The sequence below is a fragment of the Cyprinodon tularosa genome, unplaced genomic scaffold (genome assembly GCF_016077235.1).
Source record: "Cyprinodon tularosa strain WSP-4 unplaced genomic scaffold, ASM1607723v1 ctg117, whole genome shotgun sequence".
Classification (NCBI taxonomy): domain Eukaryota; kingdom Metazoa; phylum Chordata; class Actinopteri; order Cyprinodontiformes; family Cyprinodontidae; genus Cyprinodon; species Cyprinodon tularosa.
The window spans coordinates 1,201,486-1,219,526 of NW_024037970.1; the positions used below are offsets into that span (position 1 = coordinate 1,201,486).

At 36.9% G+C, this 18,041-nt stretch overlaps 1 protein-coding gene across 1 annotated transcript in view; it reads left to right on the forward strand.

Annotated features, from left to right (window-relative positions):
- The window catches only part of adad1 (adenosine deaminase domain containing 1 (testis-specific)), a 34,618-nt gene extending 17,881 nt beyond the window's left edge, over nt 1-16,737 (forward strand). The window contains exons 5-13 of the mRNA XM_038308246.1: nt 98-169; nt 1,015-1,140; nt 7,386-7,509; nt 8,862-9,032; nt 10,182-10,257; nt 10,372-10,525; nt 13,074-13,308; nt 15,815-15,947; nt 16,286-16,737. Of these exons, the coding sequence (XP_038164174.1) occupies nt 98-169; nt 1,015-1,140; nt 7,386-7,509; nt 8,862-9,032; nt 10,182-10,257; nt 10,372-10,525; nt 13,074-13,308; nt 15,815-15,947; nt 16,286-16,399 (1,205 nt within the window). The 3' untranslated portion in view covers nt 16,400-16,737. The remainder of the gene's footprint in view (nt 1-97; nt 170-1,014; nt 1,141-7,385; nt 7,510-8,861; nt 9,033-10,181; nt 10,258-10,371; nt 10,526-13,073; nt 13,309-15,814; nt 15,948-16,285) is intronic.
- The last annotated feature ends 1,304 nt before the right edge of the window (nt 16,738-18,041 follow it).

Genomic DNA, 18,041 nt, shown 5'->3' on the forward strand with positions numbered 1-18,041 from the left:
GTTAGAGAAGATAAAATTAAAATGTGTGTCACTGGTGGTTTAATATGATGCACATGGGATGAAGAATATCAGGGAATTTCTAATCTCTTGTTTGTAAATGCTGTTCTACCATTGCCAGTGAAGACGGAGCCATGCACCTCTGGCAGCCATCCTTGTAAAGCCTTTTACGGTAACTTCCCTTTTCTGTTTTTTCCATAATTGGATGGATTGAACCAACATCCTTCTGTTTCAGTATATTACTAATACAGATGTATTACTAATTCTGTTATCCTACCAATGACACTGGTGGTATTGGTGTGACCACGTCTCAAAGGAAAAGTTATATTTGCTGTTTGCGATCTACTAACATTAGAGGGTTTTCAGTGCTATGGAGTTAATTTGCTTTAGCTAACATTGGTTTGTTTTGCAGATATTTAGAATACATTTTTACTCTGGACTAATTTTGAACATGTGGGAACCCATTCTCCTATAGATCATGTGCAGGGATAAATTATCTCATGGAAAGCTTACAAACCATGCTGCTGTACCCGTACTTCTCCTCCTCTATAGTATATCTAAGTATATCATGTCTGTCATGAGAGAGGCTTATTTCATGGCTATTATGATACAGTGACCCTTACTGAGTAATCTGCTTAGAGCATAGATACACTCTCCTTAAAAAGTCAATTAGAAAATTTTAACACTTGAATATCATATTGTTAGACACACAAGTACGTTTCTTATTTATGGAAAAGACACGACTCAAAAAAGACTGATATTATTCTGGAATAAATTTTCTCAGTTTTTTTAAACTAAATCAAGTCAAACTGAGATGCTCACATTAGTAGTTAAAGTAGATTTAGTTATCCCCTTAAGATATGTCTGAAATCATCTGCTAAACATCATCCGTTCCAATTCTAGTTCGCTTTGCTTTGACAAATAAGCTTCGTATATAAAAAAAATAAATAAAAATCCTTTATCCTGTTTTGCCCAGATCAGATCCGTAGAGCTTATTGATTTTATTTTGTTTTTCAGAAAGAAAGAGTCCAGCCCACCTTCAGATTTCACAGGCCGTGAAGGATCAACTCTGTAAACTGATGAACAACCACACCCAGTTCTCTGGTTGCGGAGACACAGCAGCAGCATTCGTTCTCAGAACTCGTAAGTATGCTCTGTTATGCCAATGTACAAAAATGTTACCAACCAATCATTAGTTACTAGATTCAACTGTGCTTCACTGAATTATTGTTGAATCTAATGACTTCAAGGACATGCAAAACAATAATACACGAAAAAATCAAATACTGTTATTTAGAAAAGCAAAATGCAGTTTGCCTAATACTTAAGGTGATTAAGGGCCCAATGCATAGTGCTGCGTGCTGTCAGGGATGTCATGCTTGACGGAAATGCAGAGAAGTGTCAAAATGTTTTCAAAATGCAATCAGTCATCTGGCTACATGCAACACATGCCAGTGTGGAAATATTTCACACGAAAACACCTCAAATCAAGACTGTTGCCTGCAGTGTCTACAAAGCTGCTGCACTGAGAGCTGCAAGATCTTCGTGACCTAAAATTCAGTCAACTTGATGTAAATCTGTTTTTCGTTTGGTATAAAGTCAGAATAGGAAGACGGAGATATGCTAAATTGTGTTAAAAGTAAAAATCACATATTGACAGCAAATATTGAAATTGTCTGTATTTATTTAAAACAAATAAATGCCTATTATGTGTTAGCTGCGCTGCTGTTGAAAAGAGTTCAATGACTTCTGATTGAACTCCATCTAATCTAATAATAATAGTAAAAAAAATTCTGCATTAGATATGTAAATCAGATTTATAGTGCATAAGTAAAATTTATTTTGATTATTATTCTCTAAGAATACCTCTTAATAAATAAATAAATAACAAACGGCTGGTTCATGTTATTCCTATAAATGCTTGTTTAAAAAAAAAAAGTGCATTGTGTGAACACATTCACAGTCCGTGTAGCTTTTTTATGAAGTTTACCTTGTAATGGAATTATTGGTTTTTACACATATTTTGTAGGTTACAATGCTGTTTCTGCTAACGGCATTGCAAACATTGCTTGTTGGTTTTTGCTGTTTAAAAATTTCCACACACTGGTGTTATTCCAATTGAAAGTCTATTAGCCACAGGTAGTGCTGGACAATAAATATCAATATCAGTCCCAATCTCATTTTGTTTAATAACAGTGATATGATGTTGAAATGCATTTCCTGTATTTTATATTAGTATTTTATTATATACATTAGTTCACTGTCATAATTCTAGGCCATGTGAATGAAAACTTACACCACAGACACAGAGCCTGTGACTGCAGCTGTGAGGGGGAGCTAAATGCAATTTGTAATACATATAATATAGGTAATCCAACATTTGCAATATAGAAAGTGATAGAAAATTCTCTAAGGACATTTAAAAATCAAAATAAACATTATCTAAAAAAAATCCAGTATTCCAGAAGGTTATTTTAATCTTATTTGAAACTAAATCAATTTTTTGTTTTCAAATTCAATTTAAAGAGCAGTTAACAGAGAGACATAGAGTATGAGACAAAATATATATACATCCACCTTTTTAATTTAGGGGATTAGTGGAAGCTTTGCGCATGGCTAGCCCATGTTCAGTGGGGCAACAGCAGAGTTGCTCTTTAACTGTAGAAACAGGCTGCTGCTGCCTTAGTGTTTGGGAGGAGGGAGGGGCTCGCTCACTCCTCACTGAAGACACTAAACTCAACTGCTTTCACGTTGTCACATCTCCCAACGGGACAGGAAATGGTTGCTAGATTTATCAATAGTCAGTTTTGGGAAGAAAAAAAAAGTTGCTGAATGTAGCGAAAATTTTGCAGAATTGGCAACAAGATTTTCACCTGCTTCATTGAGCGGATGACGGTTTTAACAGTGTTGGGTTCACATTTTCACATTGCCTTTCTCATGTTTATGTGCTAATAATGAGGTAACTGTTTAAAAACACAGTTTCTGTGGCTGTTACACTCAGTCTTTTGCAGTTAACCCTGGGTTCACTGCAAAAGCTTCAAATAAAGTCAGTTTGTCTTAAAGTGCATTTTTCTTGATTTGATCAGGTAAATGAGACACTTTGCCAATGGAATAAGAAATTTTACATTCAAAATAAGAAAAAAGCAACTGAAGGCTAGTTTGTATTTTTAAAGCTAGTGTTAGGATAATTATCATTGAAGATGTGAGTTTATGACACCTTGGTACTGGCTGCCTGCTGCGTGTCAGAACTGATGTTTTAATCTAATTAAGACTGGAAATACAGTTATAATCTTCATTTTGTACGTGGCAAAGACTTGGAAATTGAATGAGAGCAGTGTTCTTCAGCTAAGAACGAAGTGTAATATTTTGATAAGGCTGGAGCCATGGATGTCATCATCTGCTAACGTGTATGATGTAAAATAAGATGATGAGGCAGAATGTAGATGTATAAAATGCCTTTCTAACTGTTAATCTGGGCCACTTCCTGAGAGGTGAGCCCGGAGGTGTGCAGCTGCCTTCTGTACATTCAAAGCACTTTCTCTGATCTGAATAAGATTACAATTTCTATCAGAATCTGTTGTCATGCCTCCTGGTTATTTAATAAATATAAGTTATGCAGTGTTATTTAAAGAGTTTGTCCCGAGTGATCTCTTTTCATGGAAAAGAACCGGAGAGATGGAGCATCAGGGTGGATACACGGAACCTATCTTTAACACTACTTAGTTTTGCAAATTTATCCTAGACACTGTTAAACTGTCTTTCAGGCTTAGGTGTCTTTGTCCCCTTAAAGATATGGAAGTTGATTATTAAAAAAATGATGGAGGCTTGACAGAAAATCTGGAAAAAAGCAAGAAGCCGTGGACTGAGGAATATAAGGGGGGAGAAATCCCCTGGTTAAATGTGCATTTCCTAAGATGACCTCCACATAAAAATGGTTAAATCTGATGTTTTTTCATTATTTCTAAAATGTTTTAGGAGTTTCATAGATGTGGAAAAATTATTTTCATAATTGTTTCCAGGCATCTATTGGTAATGTTTTGAGGATTCTTTCATATTGTTAATATCTATATCAGAATTGGTTGATTGAATTGGTTAAATAGTCTCATAAAGGGCCTTCAGATGACATGTGCGCTATATAAATGAACTGAATTGAATAGAATCCTCCTCGGCTCAGGCTCCTCCATCCCTTCCCACACTGATGCGCAAAGTTGGTTAACTTTGGCTGACTGCAGAGACATGTCATTCATAAAAACCATGGAGGAGGGAGAGAGCCTGAGCGTCTCTACCAGCAAAATGTGGCATAATTACAGATATGTTCAGAGCAACAAGTTTGGCACTGAAAGCAGGACCATCAGCATCAGACAGTGAAGCAGACCTACTGAGTTAGCAGAGCAGGCGGACAGGCTGATAAACAGCTGAGGAGGAAGGGCAGGAGTAGGGGGGGACATAAGGAGGACAGCAGAATGAATCCTAGCAGCCTGCTAAGCAGTAGTTAAAGATGTTAGAATAAGCAGATTAAGATGAGAACAAATAAAACCTTTATTAAATCTCAAAAAGTGAAATTTATCAATTTACATTCTTCTCAAAGAGCAACTGTTTAAACTGCTTCAAAAAAGAAATTTTTTTAAATCTAGTCTAGACACCCAGACATGGTTTCTTGCTCTCTGACTAATACTGGGAAATGACTCCACGGGGGAGGAGCATGAAAACTAAAAGATCTTCCTCCTATTCTACTTTTAGAAACTGCATGTCATGGCACTGAATATGCAGCCTGATAGTCATGGTCCAAATTAGGTCGTTCTTCACTAGTCAAACATGAAAATCACTATCCTCTTAGCGAAATCCATCTTTTTAAATCCCATATTGTTAGAATCAAGGAAAGAAATAGTTTTTAATGTTTACACATGACTGTAGTGGAAATAAATACATTGCTTGAGAAATATTGTAGGTTTAGTAAACCTTGACATGACTCAGAGGAGTTAAGTATATTATGCAATCATACCACATAATTGGTGAACGAACTATTACATAATCACAAAACTTCAGTGAAGCACATGCATATCCTCTACTTTAAAAGGTTGTTCATTACCTTTCAGGGAAATGTGAACTACTGTAATTTTAGAAATATTGATAAGACGTTAGTGGAGCATATAGACTCTAAAACATATTTGCTTTAGGACCATTTTGATAATATCCTATTTTACATCGAGTTACTTTTTTTTTTTTTGTTGTCCCTTTCTCAGTTTAGAGCCTTGAGTTACCTCAGATTAAAGGAATAGTACACCCAAAGCATGATTAGCCTTCATTTTCTACTCACCCCCATGCTGAACAACACTCTGGAGTACTTTTTTGATATCTCAAATGCATCTGGAGATCTGGGAGGCTTCTTGCTGTCTGCTGACATTCAAATAATGGAGGTCTATGGTGCCCGAGACAGAAAGGTCCATAAAAGTCCACAAAAAATGTGTCAATATTCCTCCATACTACTCGTCCAATGTATTCCAAGTGTCCTGAGTGGGTAGCATCCAGAATCTACTCGAAACGAAGTCATTTAGAATGTTTCTAGAGCATAAACAGCAGTGTATAGGATTTCCTGAAAGCGCGCGCCTGCCTGTTCACGACGCTACGGAAGCCGGCAGACCAAACCAGCGCATTCAGCTCGGCAAAGAACTCATGCTCTTCCTCAACACTGAAGTACTCAGACATTTTTCTTTCGTTGTTTCTTTCTTTGCACAGGTAAACAGCACATTTCTTCTTCTACGCTTGCATTATCTGCAGAGCAGACGCTGAATGCGCACTTTGGTCTGCCGGCTTCCGTAGCATCGTGAACGCGCAGGCGCGCGCTTTCAGCAAATCCTATACACTACTGTTTATGCTCTAAAAACATTCTAAATGACTTCGTTTCGAGCAAGAAGCCTCCCAGATCTCCAGATGCATTTGAGATATCAAAAAAGTACTCCAGAGTATTGTTCAGCATGGGGTTGAGTAGAAAATGAAGGCTAATCATGTTTTGGGTGTACTATTCCTTTAAAGCAGGAGCATGTGCAATGCTGGTCTCAATTATTAGTCCTTAACATAAAGCCATCTAACATTTATTTGAAACCTTTAAAAAATCCAGCCTTTGAGTTACATTCATTAAGTGAGGCAGAAATTCTTTGTTGCCAATAGGGCCCACGTTTAAGAAAAGGGGTCCTGAGGATACAGAAAGAGAATTTAGATAATTTCCAAGTTTTTGTGGGATGTAGTAGGTGTTCTAAATAAATTGATGATTGGTTTTGTGTCTAGAGAATAATGTGATGAGATGGCTAGGGGCTGTACTGTGGGGCAGTGTGTAGCGCTGTTACGCTAGGTTCTTGGTTCAGTTCCCGACCCAGGATCTTCCTGCATGGAGTTTGCATTTTCTCCCTGAGTATGGGTGGGTTCTCTCCAGGTACTCCGGCTTCCTCCCAAAGTCCAAAAACATGACTGTTGGATTAATTGGGATGTCTCAATTGGCCTTTAGGGTTGAGTGAGTGAGTGTGTGTGAGCATGGTTGTCTGTGTTGCCTGTTCAGGGTGTACCATGCCTCTTGTCCAAACATTGCTGGGGATGGGCTCCAGCCCCACTGCAACCCTGATGGAATAAGCGGAAGATGGATGGATGATTTGGCTATATGTTTTTAATCCAAGGATATCAAATAGTTAGAAATGCCACTCACTCTCACAGATTCCCAGAATATTTTGGAGAGGAATCAGCCCCCACTATTGTTGGTCCTACACTTTGTTGGCTTTTTGTGTTTTTGTTTTTTTTTTTGCACCACTAGTGGCTCGTTTTTCCAACAGTAGGCTGACAGGAAAGTGGGTATAAGAGAAGTAGAGGGGGAGAGAAATGTGGCAAAGGATCACAGGTCAGATTCGAACCTGGTTTGGCCGCGTCGAGGACTAAAGCCAAGGTTTCCGCGGGTCATTAAAAATCATTAAAAGTCATTAAATTATTGTTTAAATGAAGGCCTTAATTAGCATTAAAATGTATTTAATGTGATTACTGTGGCATTTAAAATGCTTTATTTTTTGTTTCTCACATATGTTTATAAACACAATTTCATCAAATATTATTTTGCGATATATTGGCGCAGAACTACTTCTAATTGATCCTAAAGCCGTATGTTCGGAATAGAGGCTCGAGGCGGAGAAAAAGCTAGAGAATGGAGAAAATGCAAATTTCAACAAAAGTGGCTGGAAAACAACGAGTCTGGGACATGGCTGCAGCCTGTCGACTACAAAGATGACGAAGGATTTTTCCGTGTTATATGAGGGTCATGGTTACTTGTTGTGATGAAATTAAAATTATTTCTTAGGGGATTAAAGAGTGTTTAACTTATAAAAATGTTTAACTTAATCCTGTTCTAGCCACTGGATATGAGGTGGTCGCTCTTGGGACTGGAAACTACAATGCCAAAGAGTGTGTGTCTGCCAATGGACGCATTGTTCACGATTCACATGGTGTTGTGACAGCAAGGAGGTCTCTTATGAGGTATTTATTGAAAATATTTCTTGATCTAAAAGTTAGAGTTGATTCAGGTTAACATGTTGCTGTGGGTTAACATGAGCGACTACTGTCAACTACTGTTTCTGTAGATTAAAAATATTTAACTTGAATGTGTATGACCATAACTTGATTGGTCTTATACATTTACTGACTTCTCACTTTGTTAATCACTTTGTTGGTTGCCTTTGTTTTTTTCACATCTAGTGAAAACTAGATGTGGATGGCACGAACACTCATTGGTTAGCTAAAGGAAATCATCAGAAGCAAGCAGGTGTTCTTCAAACTGCAAACATGAATTGTCTATGCCATGCTACAATGTAGGATTCAGAGAAAGATGTTGAAAGGTCGGACACAGGCGAGAGCGTATTGGGAGATGGAGACCAACAAGACCTCCCTCATCCTTGGCCCTATCTCAAAGAATTTTTCGAAGTAGTCGAAAAATTTTGCTTTTAATTTATATAGTGGCATCTGGCTGTTTTTTTTAAAGGTTACTTTATACTTTAAGTAGTTTATGAAGCACATACTTTTTCACTTTTACTTGAGTAAAGAGGTCAAGTTGATACTTTACTTTTACCAGTGTGTTTTTAAACTGCAGTATCTATACTTCAACTTAAGTAACAAACGTGTGCACTTTTGACACTACTGAGCACATATTATCAATTAAATTGATTAAATACATTTAAATCTACTAAACTATATCTGCAATTAATAGTAAGTCAATTATTGGTTTATAACGTACTCTATGAAAGTCTCTGCAGCACTTCAAGCCCATTCTCTCTACCTGCTCCTGCTCCTGTGCTGTGGAAGTTGAGCACAATGTAGGAGTCATAATCTTTTTTGTTTTATCTTTATCCTTTTGACGCTAATGTCGAATTGGTTTATCTCCCAAAAACGCATGCAAATAATGTCCTATTTTGAGTTAACATTCTGAACATGTGATATATAACAACAAAAGGAAATGCAAAGAAAATTGTCTTTTTTCCCCATTGCGTTTCATCATAGCCTGGAAAATGAGGCTCAATTTATCTCAGAGGTCAGCAGCAAAGATGTGAAACGGGTAGAAATGGAAACAACTCTGCTTATTTTGAAATTAATTCAAATTATGCTGGCTTGTTAGGCCACTAATCTACTGCAAAAAACGTTTCTGCTGAATTTCTACTTTCCTTGATAAATCACAACATTAATCTGCACTTTAGAAAGTCAGATCTGACCTAGAGACTTTAATATCCCAACTTTTTGGTATCCTGGGTCTAAGACGACACTGTTGTGCACCTTACCATGCAAGACACTACAGTATATCTTATCTACATCACATTCTATCTTCTCTGTATTATAAGGTATCTCTACCGGCACCTGCTGATGTATTTCAGCAAAAATCCCAGTCTGTCTGAGAAGTCTGTTTTCACACAGAACGTCAACAGCAACCTCCTCTGCCTAAAAAGTGAACTCACCCTGCATCTATATGTTAACCAACTTCCAAAGGGTGCAGCTCAGATCCCTAACCAGCTGTAAGTATTTGTTCTTTAGGTATGTTTATTACTGCTTCTTCAAATAGCCATTAGCATAGGTCAGTGTTTGTTTGTCACATCTATAACCAGGGAATCCATGGCACCTAAAAATAAATAAGCCACCTAGAGGTGTATGTTGTAACACTGGTTAGTGGTAAACCAGTTTGTATAGCCAGTTACAAATATTAGAGTAGGTTTTGGAGAAAATACAAAAAAATGTTTAGAAGTAGTTTTGCTGAACTATGTGGTTTATTTTTGATTATTTTACTCCTAAATAATCTGAGTTACATTTCTGGCTACTCCGCCCACCTACAGTTACTTGACTTAATAAAGAAGAAACATTCACTTCACTTCCTCTGCTTCATGTTGAGTGTGGTACACACCATGGCTGAATCCCAAACCAGCTCCTGAACACCAGCCCTAAGGGATAACCCTCAATTTGCACGTTCTCGTGCAATATTAAGTCCCATCCCTAGTGCGTAGGGAAAGTGGACTGTTCATCCCTTAAATATCAATAATAATTTAACTTTATAACTATATAGTGAGTCTGTGCAGGCTCAATAGTATTTGGCAGTGGGTGTAACGACGAACTAGTGGAAACATGGGCATTCAAATGTAAGTTCTGCTGATTTGCTAAAAAAAAGGATCATTAATGACTAAATGAAAGGTCCTCTTAAAATAGTTTTATTTGACTCTTAATTTTAATCGAATGATCATTCATTATTACTTTTATAAGATTCAAGTTATTTCTGTGAACGTTGGAAGTTTTTCTTTGTTTGAATGAAGGATACCAAACATTTTGTCCATGTATGTTGGAGCGTCCGGACATGGATTTTCACTGTGGGTATTACCATCTATGGGCAATTGAACCCAAAATTAAAACAATTAACTTTTATTAACTACTACATGAAGTAATTAATGAATTATATGCAAATTTATTTTCATAAGATTTACAAAAGTTTGAATAAATGTTTGGTAGTGATTACTTAATATTCATTTGTTGGGAAAATATTTAATGTTATTTAATTTTAAAACTAGTTCTGTCTTATTTACTTGGCTTTTTATTACAAAGTTTAAAATTTCTAGTTACAATTATTTTGATTTGATTATACACCAAAGTCCTGATTTTATCCTCTGCCTTATTCCTAGTCGTCTGAACCCCTATTCCGTTACACCCTGGCAAGTCAACAGTGAGATTAGCCTTCACCTGTCAGTGGGGGGCAAGGTATTTTACAACGACTTTCAATTATTTGTCGGAATACAATTTTATGTCGCTCTTCAGCTTATTTCATATCGTATTTTATTTAAATAACAGTCCATATCAATTTTTCCTTCAAAGGTGTTGTCAGTTTTTTCCTCTGCACTTAACTCTGCTAGCGAGATGGTCAGCATGTCCAGCACTGACAAGATTACACAGTGGCAAGTCCTTGGATACCAAGGGGCCTTACTGAGCCACTTCATTGAGCCGGTCTATGTTCAAAGCATACTTGCAGGTAAGTCGAATCCCGCATCTTTGACTGGAGCAACCGGTTTGTACTGCTTTTACAGCATTTTTTCACATAAATGATCAAGAACTTAGGTGTGTCATATATTTGTCTTAGCAGCATCTAAATACTCTATAGTGATCAACATTATCAGAAGGATTTGGTGGGTTGTTATAATTGTCCTAATTTCCAGCAGTTTTCTTTGTTCCAAAGACTATGTTAATAATAATAATAATAATACATTTTATTTAACAGCACCTTTCTTGACACTCAAGGTCACTTTACAAATAATACAAAAAAATAAAATAAAAAGAGATGAAAATACAATATACAGTTGTGTATACATGTTGTCTACTTTCACCATGAAGCATTCATTGGAATCAGCTGTGTTTAACTAGAAAACATCTTAAACATCAAGAACACCGCCTCTGGATGGCATCAGTTTGCTAGTCCTGGTATAGAGTATTACTGTTAGATCATAATAGTTTGGGTAGATTTCCTGAAAATGTCCTTTACTCTAGGTGGATATTAGACTTCAGTTCAGCTAACTTATTTTATTAGGATACATTTTTTTCATCCACCAAAATAAATGATTTGATACGTATATACCAATGGTTTCAAACCCTGCTCCTCATGACCCACAGGCCGGTTTGTTTTAGATGTGTTTCTCCTCCTGCACACCTGCATTAAATGACTACAGTACCTCCTCAGCAGGAGGTGAATAAATTTAGATCTGCCTAACGACATTCAAGCCAAGGTTTAAACATAGCTCCGTTTAAACGCACAGTAAAATTGTGTTAACCCAGAGTTGGATATGAAACTGAAATTCTTTTTTTGAAGAGGGGAAAAGTTTACCTAAAAATAGTTTCTTATCTTACGCTGTCAATACCTTCACCTTGCTTTGAAGGTGGGTGCTCTTGAGCACCAGCAAATTCCCCAGTCTTAAAACCATGATAAAAAGGTGTGAAAATATCATAGTTTCCATGTTTGAGGGATGCTTATACTCCCCACCCATTATAACTACATGGCAAACAATCACATTTGTCCAGTGTTTAACTAAGGGAAACTCCAAAAGTAAGTTCACCTATTCTATAAAAATGTACCAGGGTACAGCCCCAGATTATAATGGCTTGGAATGGTATGACGAATTTAAAAGGAGAGTACCAGGTCCATGAGCAAGTCTGTAATGCTATTATAGTTGTAATTTTAGTAAAGCTCAATGACACTTTTATAAATAAACAATTAAGCAGCACCTCATAAGCATCTGAGGCACATGAAGCGTTTCACCAGCAGCAGCTTCTGGAGTTTGAACATTTTAGCTTTTGCTGCTGGATGCACCACATCGACCAATCAGAGAAGCTGATCTGGGAGCTGGCAGGGAGATGGAAACAGCGCTGCTGATGCAGAGCGCTATGATCACTCCACTGAAACGGCTTTTCACCTAAATCAACTTAAAATGTCAACCTGCTGGCAAAATATGTTTGCTTTTATAATTCTAGTGCCTGCAGTTTGCACCATATACCTGAAAAACGCCAATATCTCCTTGCAGCCACCACAAACTGTGGGGGAAAACCCCCAACAGGCAGCCTGGCCTGTTGCTGGATTCCCAGTGACAGCGCACAGTCTGTATGCGTGGTTCTGCATGCCTCCGACACTGAATAATATTTTAAGGCAGAATTGTAATCTCGATGAACTGGCTGCACAGATGATGTTTTGAGATGGACTTTCTCACCAAAAAAATATAATAAAACTTCTTTTTACCAGCTTATCTCAGGTAATATAGCAAAGCCGCTCTTGCTATTGAACACAGGAGCAGCAGAAGCATCAGATGCATCTGGATACACTTTACTGGACTTCACTTCAGGAGCATCAAAGATGCTCTTGTAGTTTGTCTGACCTTAATATGTACAAGCTTTAAAAATTAAGCAGCAGGCACTTTTTTGCTACTTAAATCTATTGACCATTTCAGTTTGTGATTTTGCCTGAGGCCAATGTGTTTTACTATGCATCATGTGTCTGACATTATTTTCAAATGCTGCAAAGGCCTTACCACAATAGAACCCTGGTCCTATCTTTATCAGACAGTCGGACAAGGTATTCTATTTGCAGAAGACGTCGCAGCGTTTTTATTCAGCCCGGATGACAAAGCAACTTCATGAGGTTTTGGCCTTAAGGAAAGGTGGCTTAGCACTGAGGAGTTGCAATAAAATGAAGATGCAATAAAGGCTTCAAATTATCTTCTAAAAATCTATTCAATGAAATAAATTTTGGAAGATTTGGAAAGATTAACTTTTGTAATGTATTTTTTAACTTTGCAACTTCATTACATACGAAATTTACAACTACAAAAGTGAAGCGTATGTAAAATATTTAAGTCACAAATATTGGGTTCCCATAAGCGATCAATAGAATTAGATGAGTTGTTTTATTTTCTCACACATTCCAGGCATTTTTAAAATAAAGCCAGAAAGTCTTTTCAGATAAGGACCTAGCTGCCAATATACCAGCTCCACTGTCATGTTAACGAATTTGTAACAGATTATGTGAAACCTTACAGGTGACTCTGGCTGCACTGAAATCCGTGGTATGGAGATATCTGTGAACGAGCGAGTGGAGGGAATCACCTCCCAGCTGCCCATGTTCTACTGCGACATGCGACCCCAGATTAGCCTAGTGCCCTCTGTGGTCACCTCTAACACTGGCAGCAGGTTTCTGACCAGTGGTATCAACTGGAGTGAAGGAGACAGCTCTTTGGAGGTTGTGGATGGTCTTGAGGGAAAAACCATCGAAGGGTAAGCATACCTAACATATTTTGGATAACATATTTTTTTTTACGTTGGAAGAATGGCAGCAAGAACATGGAGGTATCAACATAAAAAAAATTTTCATAGCTGGCATACGATGATAATGCAGGAGTAAAGTTGGATATTTTTATGTTTAAGTTTAGTTGCAATATCTCCTAATGGATTTACTGCATTACAGATTTCAAATTTTTTTGTTTTGTTTTTGGTGATGGCTAAATTTGTCAACTTTAAATCACTTTTAATGTTAGACAAAGCTAAACTGAATGAGTACTTCCCACCATTTACAGCTGTTCATTTCATTTGAGGAAACGCCGGTCAAACTAACATGGCCCTATGGGCAGATATAATCACCTTCATTAATTACATCATTTGTCATGTTTATTTTAGACTTGGAATCAAATTATTAGACTATGATCTTGTACATGGTCATGGAACTAGGGTTACTGCGCTTTCACATTCAGACTAGCTATAAGTGTCATATGTACCTGTTATTTTTTTTGTTTGTTTTTCATACAGTAATGTGACAGGGGTCCCGCAGGTCCTTAAAAAGTCTTAAAAGGCATTGAATTCTTCAAAATAAAACTAAGGCCTTAATTGGTATTAAAATGTCTTAAATAGTCTTTCGTAGGTCTTAATTTTTAAAACATCATAAATAGGATTATTTTTATTATGATTTATTTTTGTAATCTAAATAAAACATTGAAATTTACCTTTTTTTTTATTTAAAAAAAATAACGGCTCGACATTATTGGTTCCGTCCTGAAAGTGGAACCAATAATAACTGAGATGCACCATTAACTTTTTGTCTGAGAAATATGAGCAAGTGTAAATGTAACCAAAATTGTCTATCCAGCCAAGAGTTTTCTGCATGGCTAAAACCAGGGGACATACATGAGGCACAGTGTATTTTGTGCAAGAAGCGATTCAAGCTCGGAACGATGGGAATTAAGTAGGGGTGTGCAAAATAATCGTCATGATGATGCATCGTGATTCTAATTTTCGTGATCTACTGCATCGATTCTTGATGCCAAGTATCGATTATTAATTTAAAAAAATGAATAAATAAAATTGCATGAATGGTTGGCGAACATCAGCCAAAAACATGTGTAATACAACTTCCAGTCCAGTAGATGTAGCTGCGGATGTGTTGACGCATGCTGCCTTGTGTCACAAGCATTTCTGGCCGCGGGATACTGCGCCGAGTCATTCAAAAACAAAACATAGAGGAGAAAATATTGCAATGCATCGCATTATTTCAAGTATCGTGATGCATCGTGATAGAATCGCATCGTGGCCTATGAATCGTGATTCAAATCGAATCGTGACTTCTTTGGCAATACCCACCCCTAGAATTAAGGCAGTGGAGTCACATGCGAAACACAAAGCGTCAAAATGGAGTTACAGAGAAACAGCCGGTATTTCTCGGTTTGGTTCCACCCTTGTCTCTGCAATGCCTCCACTTATCACCAAATCAATCATACTAAGAAAATTATACAAAGAAAAATAGCTGCAAAAAAGACATAGCACTGGTCATGTTGTGGCTTTAAAACTGATTTGTTTTGTTCCCTGCTAAAACAAAGTTTGTGAATTCAGTTAAATAATTGTTAAAATCTATCTGTCATTTGTGTGTTTTTAGCTTTCTTCCTGTATGGGAAGCTTTTCAAAATTTGAACATTAATACAGCGGTTTATGTTATAATAAACCTTTCGGGTTAAGTTGCAGCAAACAGGTTTTTCTTGTGAATTTGGTCTTAAATTTGTATTTCTTGTGGCATTAAAAAGTCTTAAAAAGTCTTTAATTTAACTTGCCTTATGCTGTAGGAACCCTGCATGAGATAAGCGGGGTTGTCAGAAAAAAAACAAAATTTCAAACTCAACCTAGATAATTATCTATACTATCAACCATTAAAGATAAAAAAAAAAAAATCACAAATATATAAAGATCCATCCATTTTCTGACCCGCTTTATCCCAAACAGAAAAGGGGTGCTGTTGCATTTTTGTCAACAGGAAAACCTCACTTTATTTCAATTTCGACAAGTGACATTCTTTCTTAGGAGCATAGGCTGATTATATAACTGAGCAAATAAATGCAGAATAAATAACTCAAATCTATCATAATGTGACAATATTTTATGCTCGTTTTATCCAGAAATCTTAACTATAGCAAACATGCAAACACTCATTTTTATTATAAATGCCATGAAATGAATACTGTATCTGGATTTAGTGTTAGTGTATTGATACGTTTTTGAAGTATCAACTTTTGACAACCCTAGATTTGAGACAGGAGTTAGTACTTGAGGTAAAGGAAAAATAGATTATGATTAACCTTGTAGTAAGAATGATATTTACTTTGCTAAAATGAAAATAATGTACAATAATTTGTGCTTTATCAAATAAGTTTATCATGTTATTCTCTGTCTGCCATGCAGACACTAGCTCCTGCCTTGCCCTGTCGGCACCTACCTAATGTATAATAAATTTTTTTTGTAGGTCCCCATTTCAGAGTGGTCCTGGCCTGGCAAGCCGCCTGTGCAAAGCAGCAATGCTGCACCGCTTCAGGTTGGTAGCCAAAGAGGCCCAGAGACAGGAGCTTGTCACCACAAACTGCTACAGAGAATTAAAGGTAACCTATTTACACTTCCGTGTTTCCCCTACAGCCTTGCCACTAAGAAGAAGTAGTTTTTCTTTTCTTTTTACTATTATCAACCTGAATTTTGTCAGTTTAGTAAATGAAATAGAGATGCTAAAGCTTAAGACAACTTGTTTTCTAGAAGTGCACAGGAATCTTTTATGCTTTAACCCCCTTGTTCATGTGTCAGATCAGAACTTTAAACTTTAGGGGGTATACTAAAAGTTTTTCCATTTTATAAGTCTTTTCTAAGTTATGTCTGTTGTTCATGGAAACTAATTTACACCTCCTTCTCACTCTGGTATTCCTTTGTACTATTTTTGTTATTGAAGATGATGGCTAAGCCGTACCAGGAGGCCAAAGGTGTGCTGCGGACATACCTGCGTCAGCAAGGCTATGGTTCATGGCTGGAAAAGCTTCCTGATTGCGACAGTTTCAATAGTTAAAGTAAAAAAACTCAACCTGATTCGAAGTTTTGTTTTGTTTTTGTTTGTTCTTTCAGAGAGTTGAGCCTAGATTTTCCTTTCAGAAAAGGAATAGCTTTAAACCTGTTGGCTTTTTTTTATTTAAGTTGTCTCTTTAAATTCTAAGGTTTTTTGTTTTCATCTTTTTCAGAGAAGTTGATTTCTCTCATGTGGAATCTAAAGTTCTGTTTGGAAACCACATTTGTAAATACTTTTGACGGCTGCTTTATTTGTTTTAGGTTTTGGATCTTTGCAACATTGTAAGATTGTTTTTTCTTTATACACAGATGAACAATAAAACAAAACTGTTTGGGTTTGTATATCGTATGAACACAAAAGTCCATAGGTTAAGAATTTCTGAAAATATTTACGTTTTATTTATGTTTGTATAAAAACAGAACTTTAATTGTAGTTTCTTTAAAAAAAATTCCAAAAATAAAAAATCTCAAAACAGAAATTTAATGTTATGTCCTACATAATGATAGGTCAGGACTGTTGACTCAGCTATCCATTAGATTATCACAACACACATTGGGTTGCAAGCCCACAAGGGTTGTTGCTAAAGAAGCTTGCTATTCAGTAAGTTTTATCTAAACATGTTTTTAAATGTATGGAAGGAAGACAATAAAAAAAAATCCGAAAGCATCATAAATTACCTCAACCTTGAGAAGAACCTAGCAACAAAATAAACACATGATCTCATCAAATAGAGGCATTTATACTTGAGGAGTACAAAGCAGCTTAAACAGTAGTCCTTGTGGTTTAGTGGTTTTAGTCTCTAACTTGAATGCAGGAGTACTGAGTGTGAATCCTGGTTGCATCAGTAAAAGCATCTGGTGAGAAAAGTTTTCCAGGTCATGTAAGCTGATTCCAAATAGTGCAAATCTGTAAGGATACTTTAGCTAAAGTGGAAGTCAGCAGCCACATAGACAAGTGCTAAGCAAATAGTGGTGGCAGTAAGGAAGGAGCTAGGAAGAGGAAGCAGAATGTTTCCAACCGATAAGTTTGTTTAGCATGGGGACCTCTCAGCGTTCCTTTCTGCTACATAGGAGCTTTATACTTGCCCACAATGCTTTGCATGACATCTGGGCGTGGTGCACCACACTGAGGCTGATTCCTCAGTTCATAAGAACACGAGTATGGACTTGTGTTCTCGCCAAGTATGTTAACAAAAACACAGGAAAGTATGTATTTGGGGAGAATGGGAGCACACAGCATAAATATGGGTAAATTGGAACAGAATCATACACGCTTGGCTAATCTGGAGCTGCATTTCGCCTTCTGTCAATCTCCAGATAATACATTCTTACTTTTTTCCATTTAGCGGGGGAATAATATAGTAAGATTAACACAAATCAAATTAATATTTCCCAAATAAAACCAAAAACCTCCATCAGAGCCAGCGGTACTTCACACACAGCTATGCAGAGAGGGCTGCTGCAGACGGGCTAACATTAGCCCTGGCTGTGGGTAGCCTTGGAGGTCCGCTGGTTGCAACGGTCCTCTCAACATTGGAATTTTTTTTTTACTTACGAACTAAATTAGTAAATGGGCCATATAGTAACACTTAAAGTAGTAGGGAAATGGCCGTTCCAAACGTTGCATTTCCAAATTCTCCCGAGTG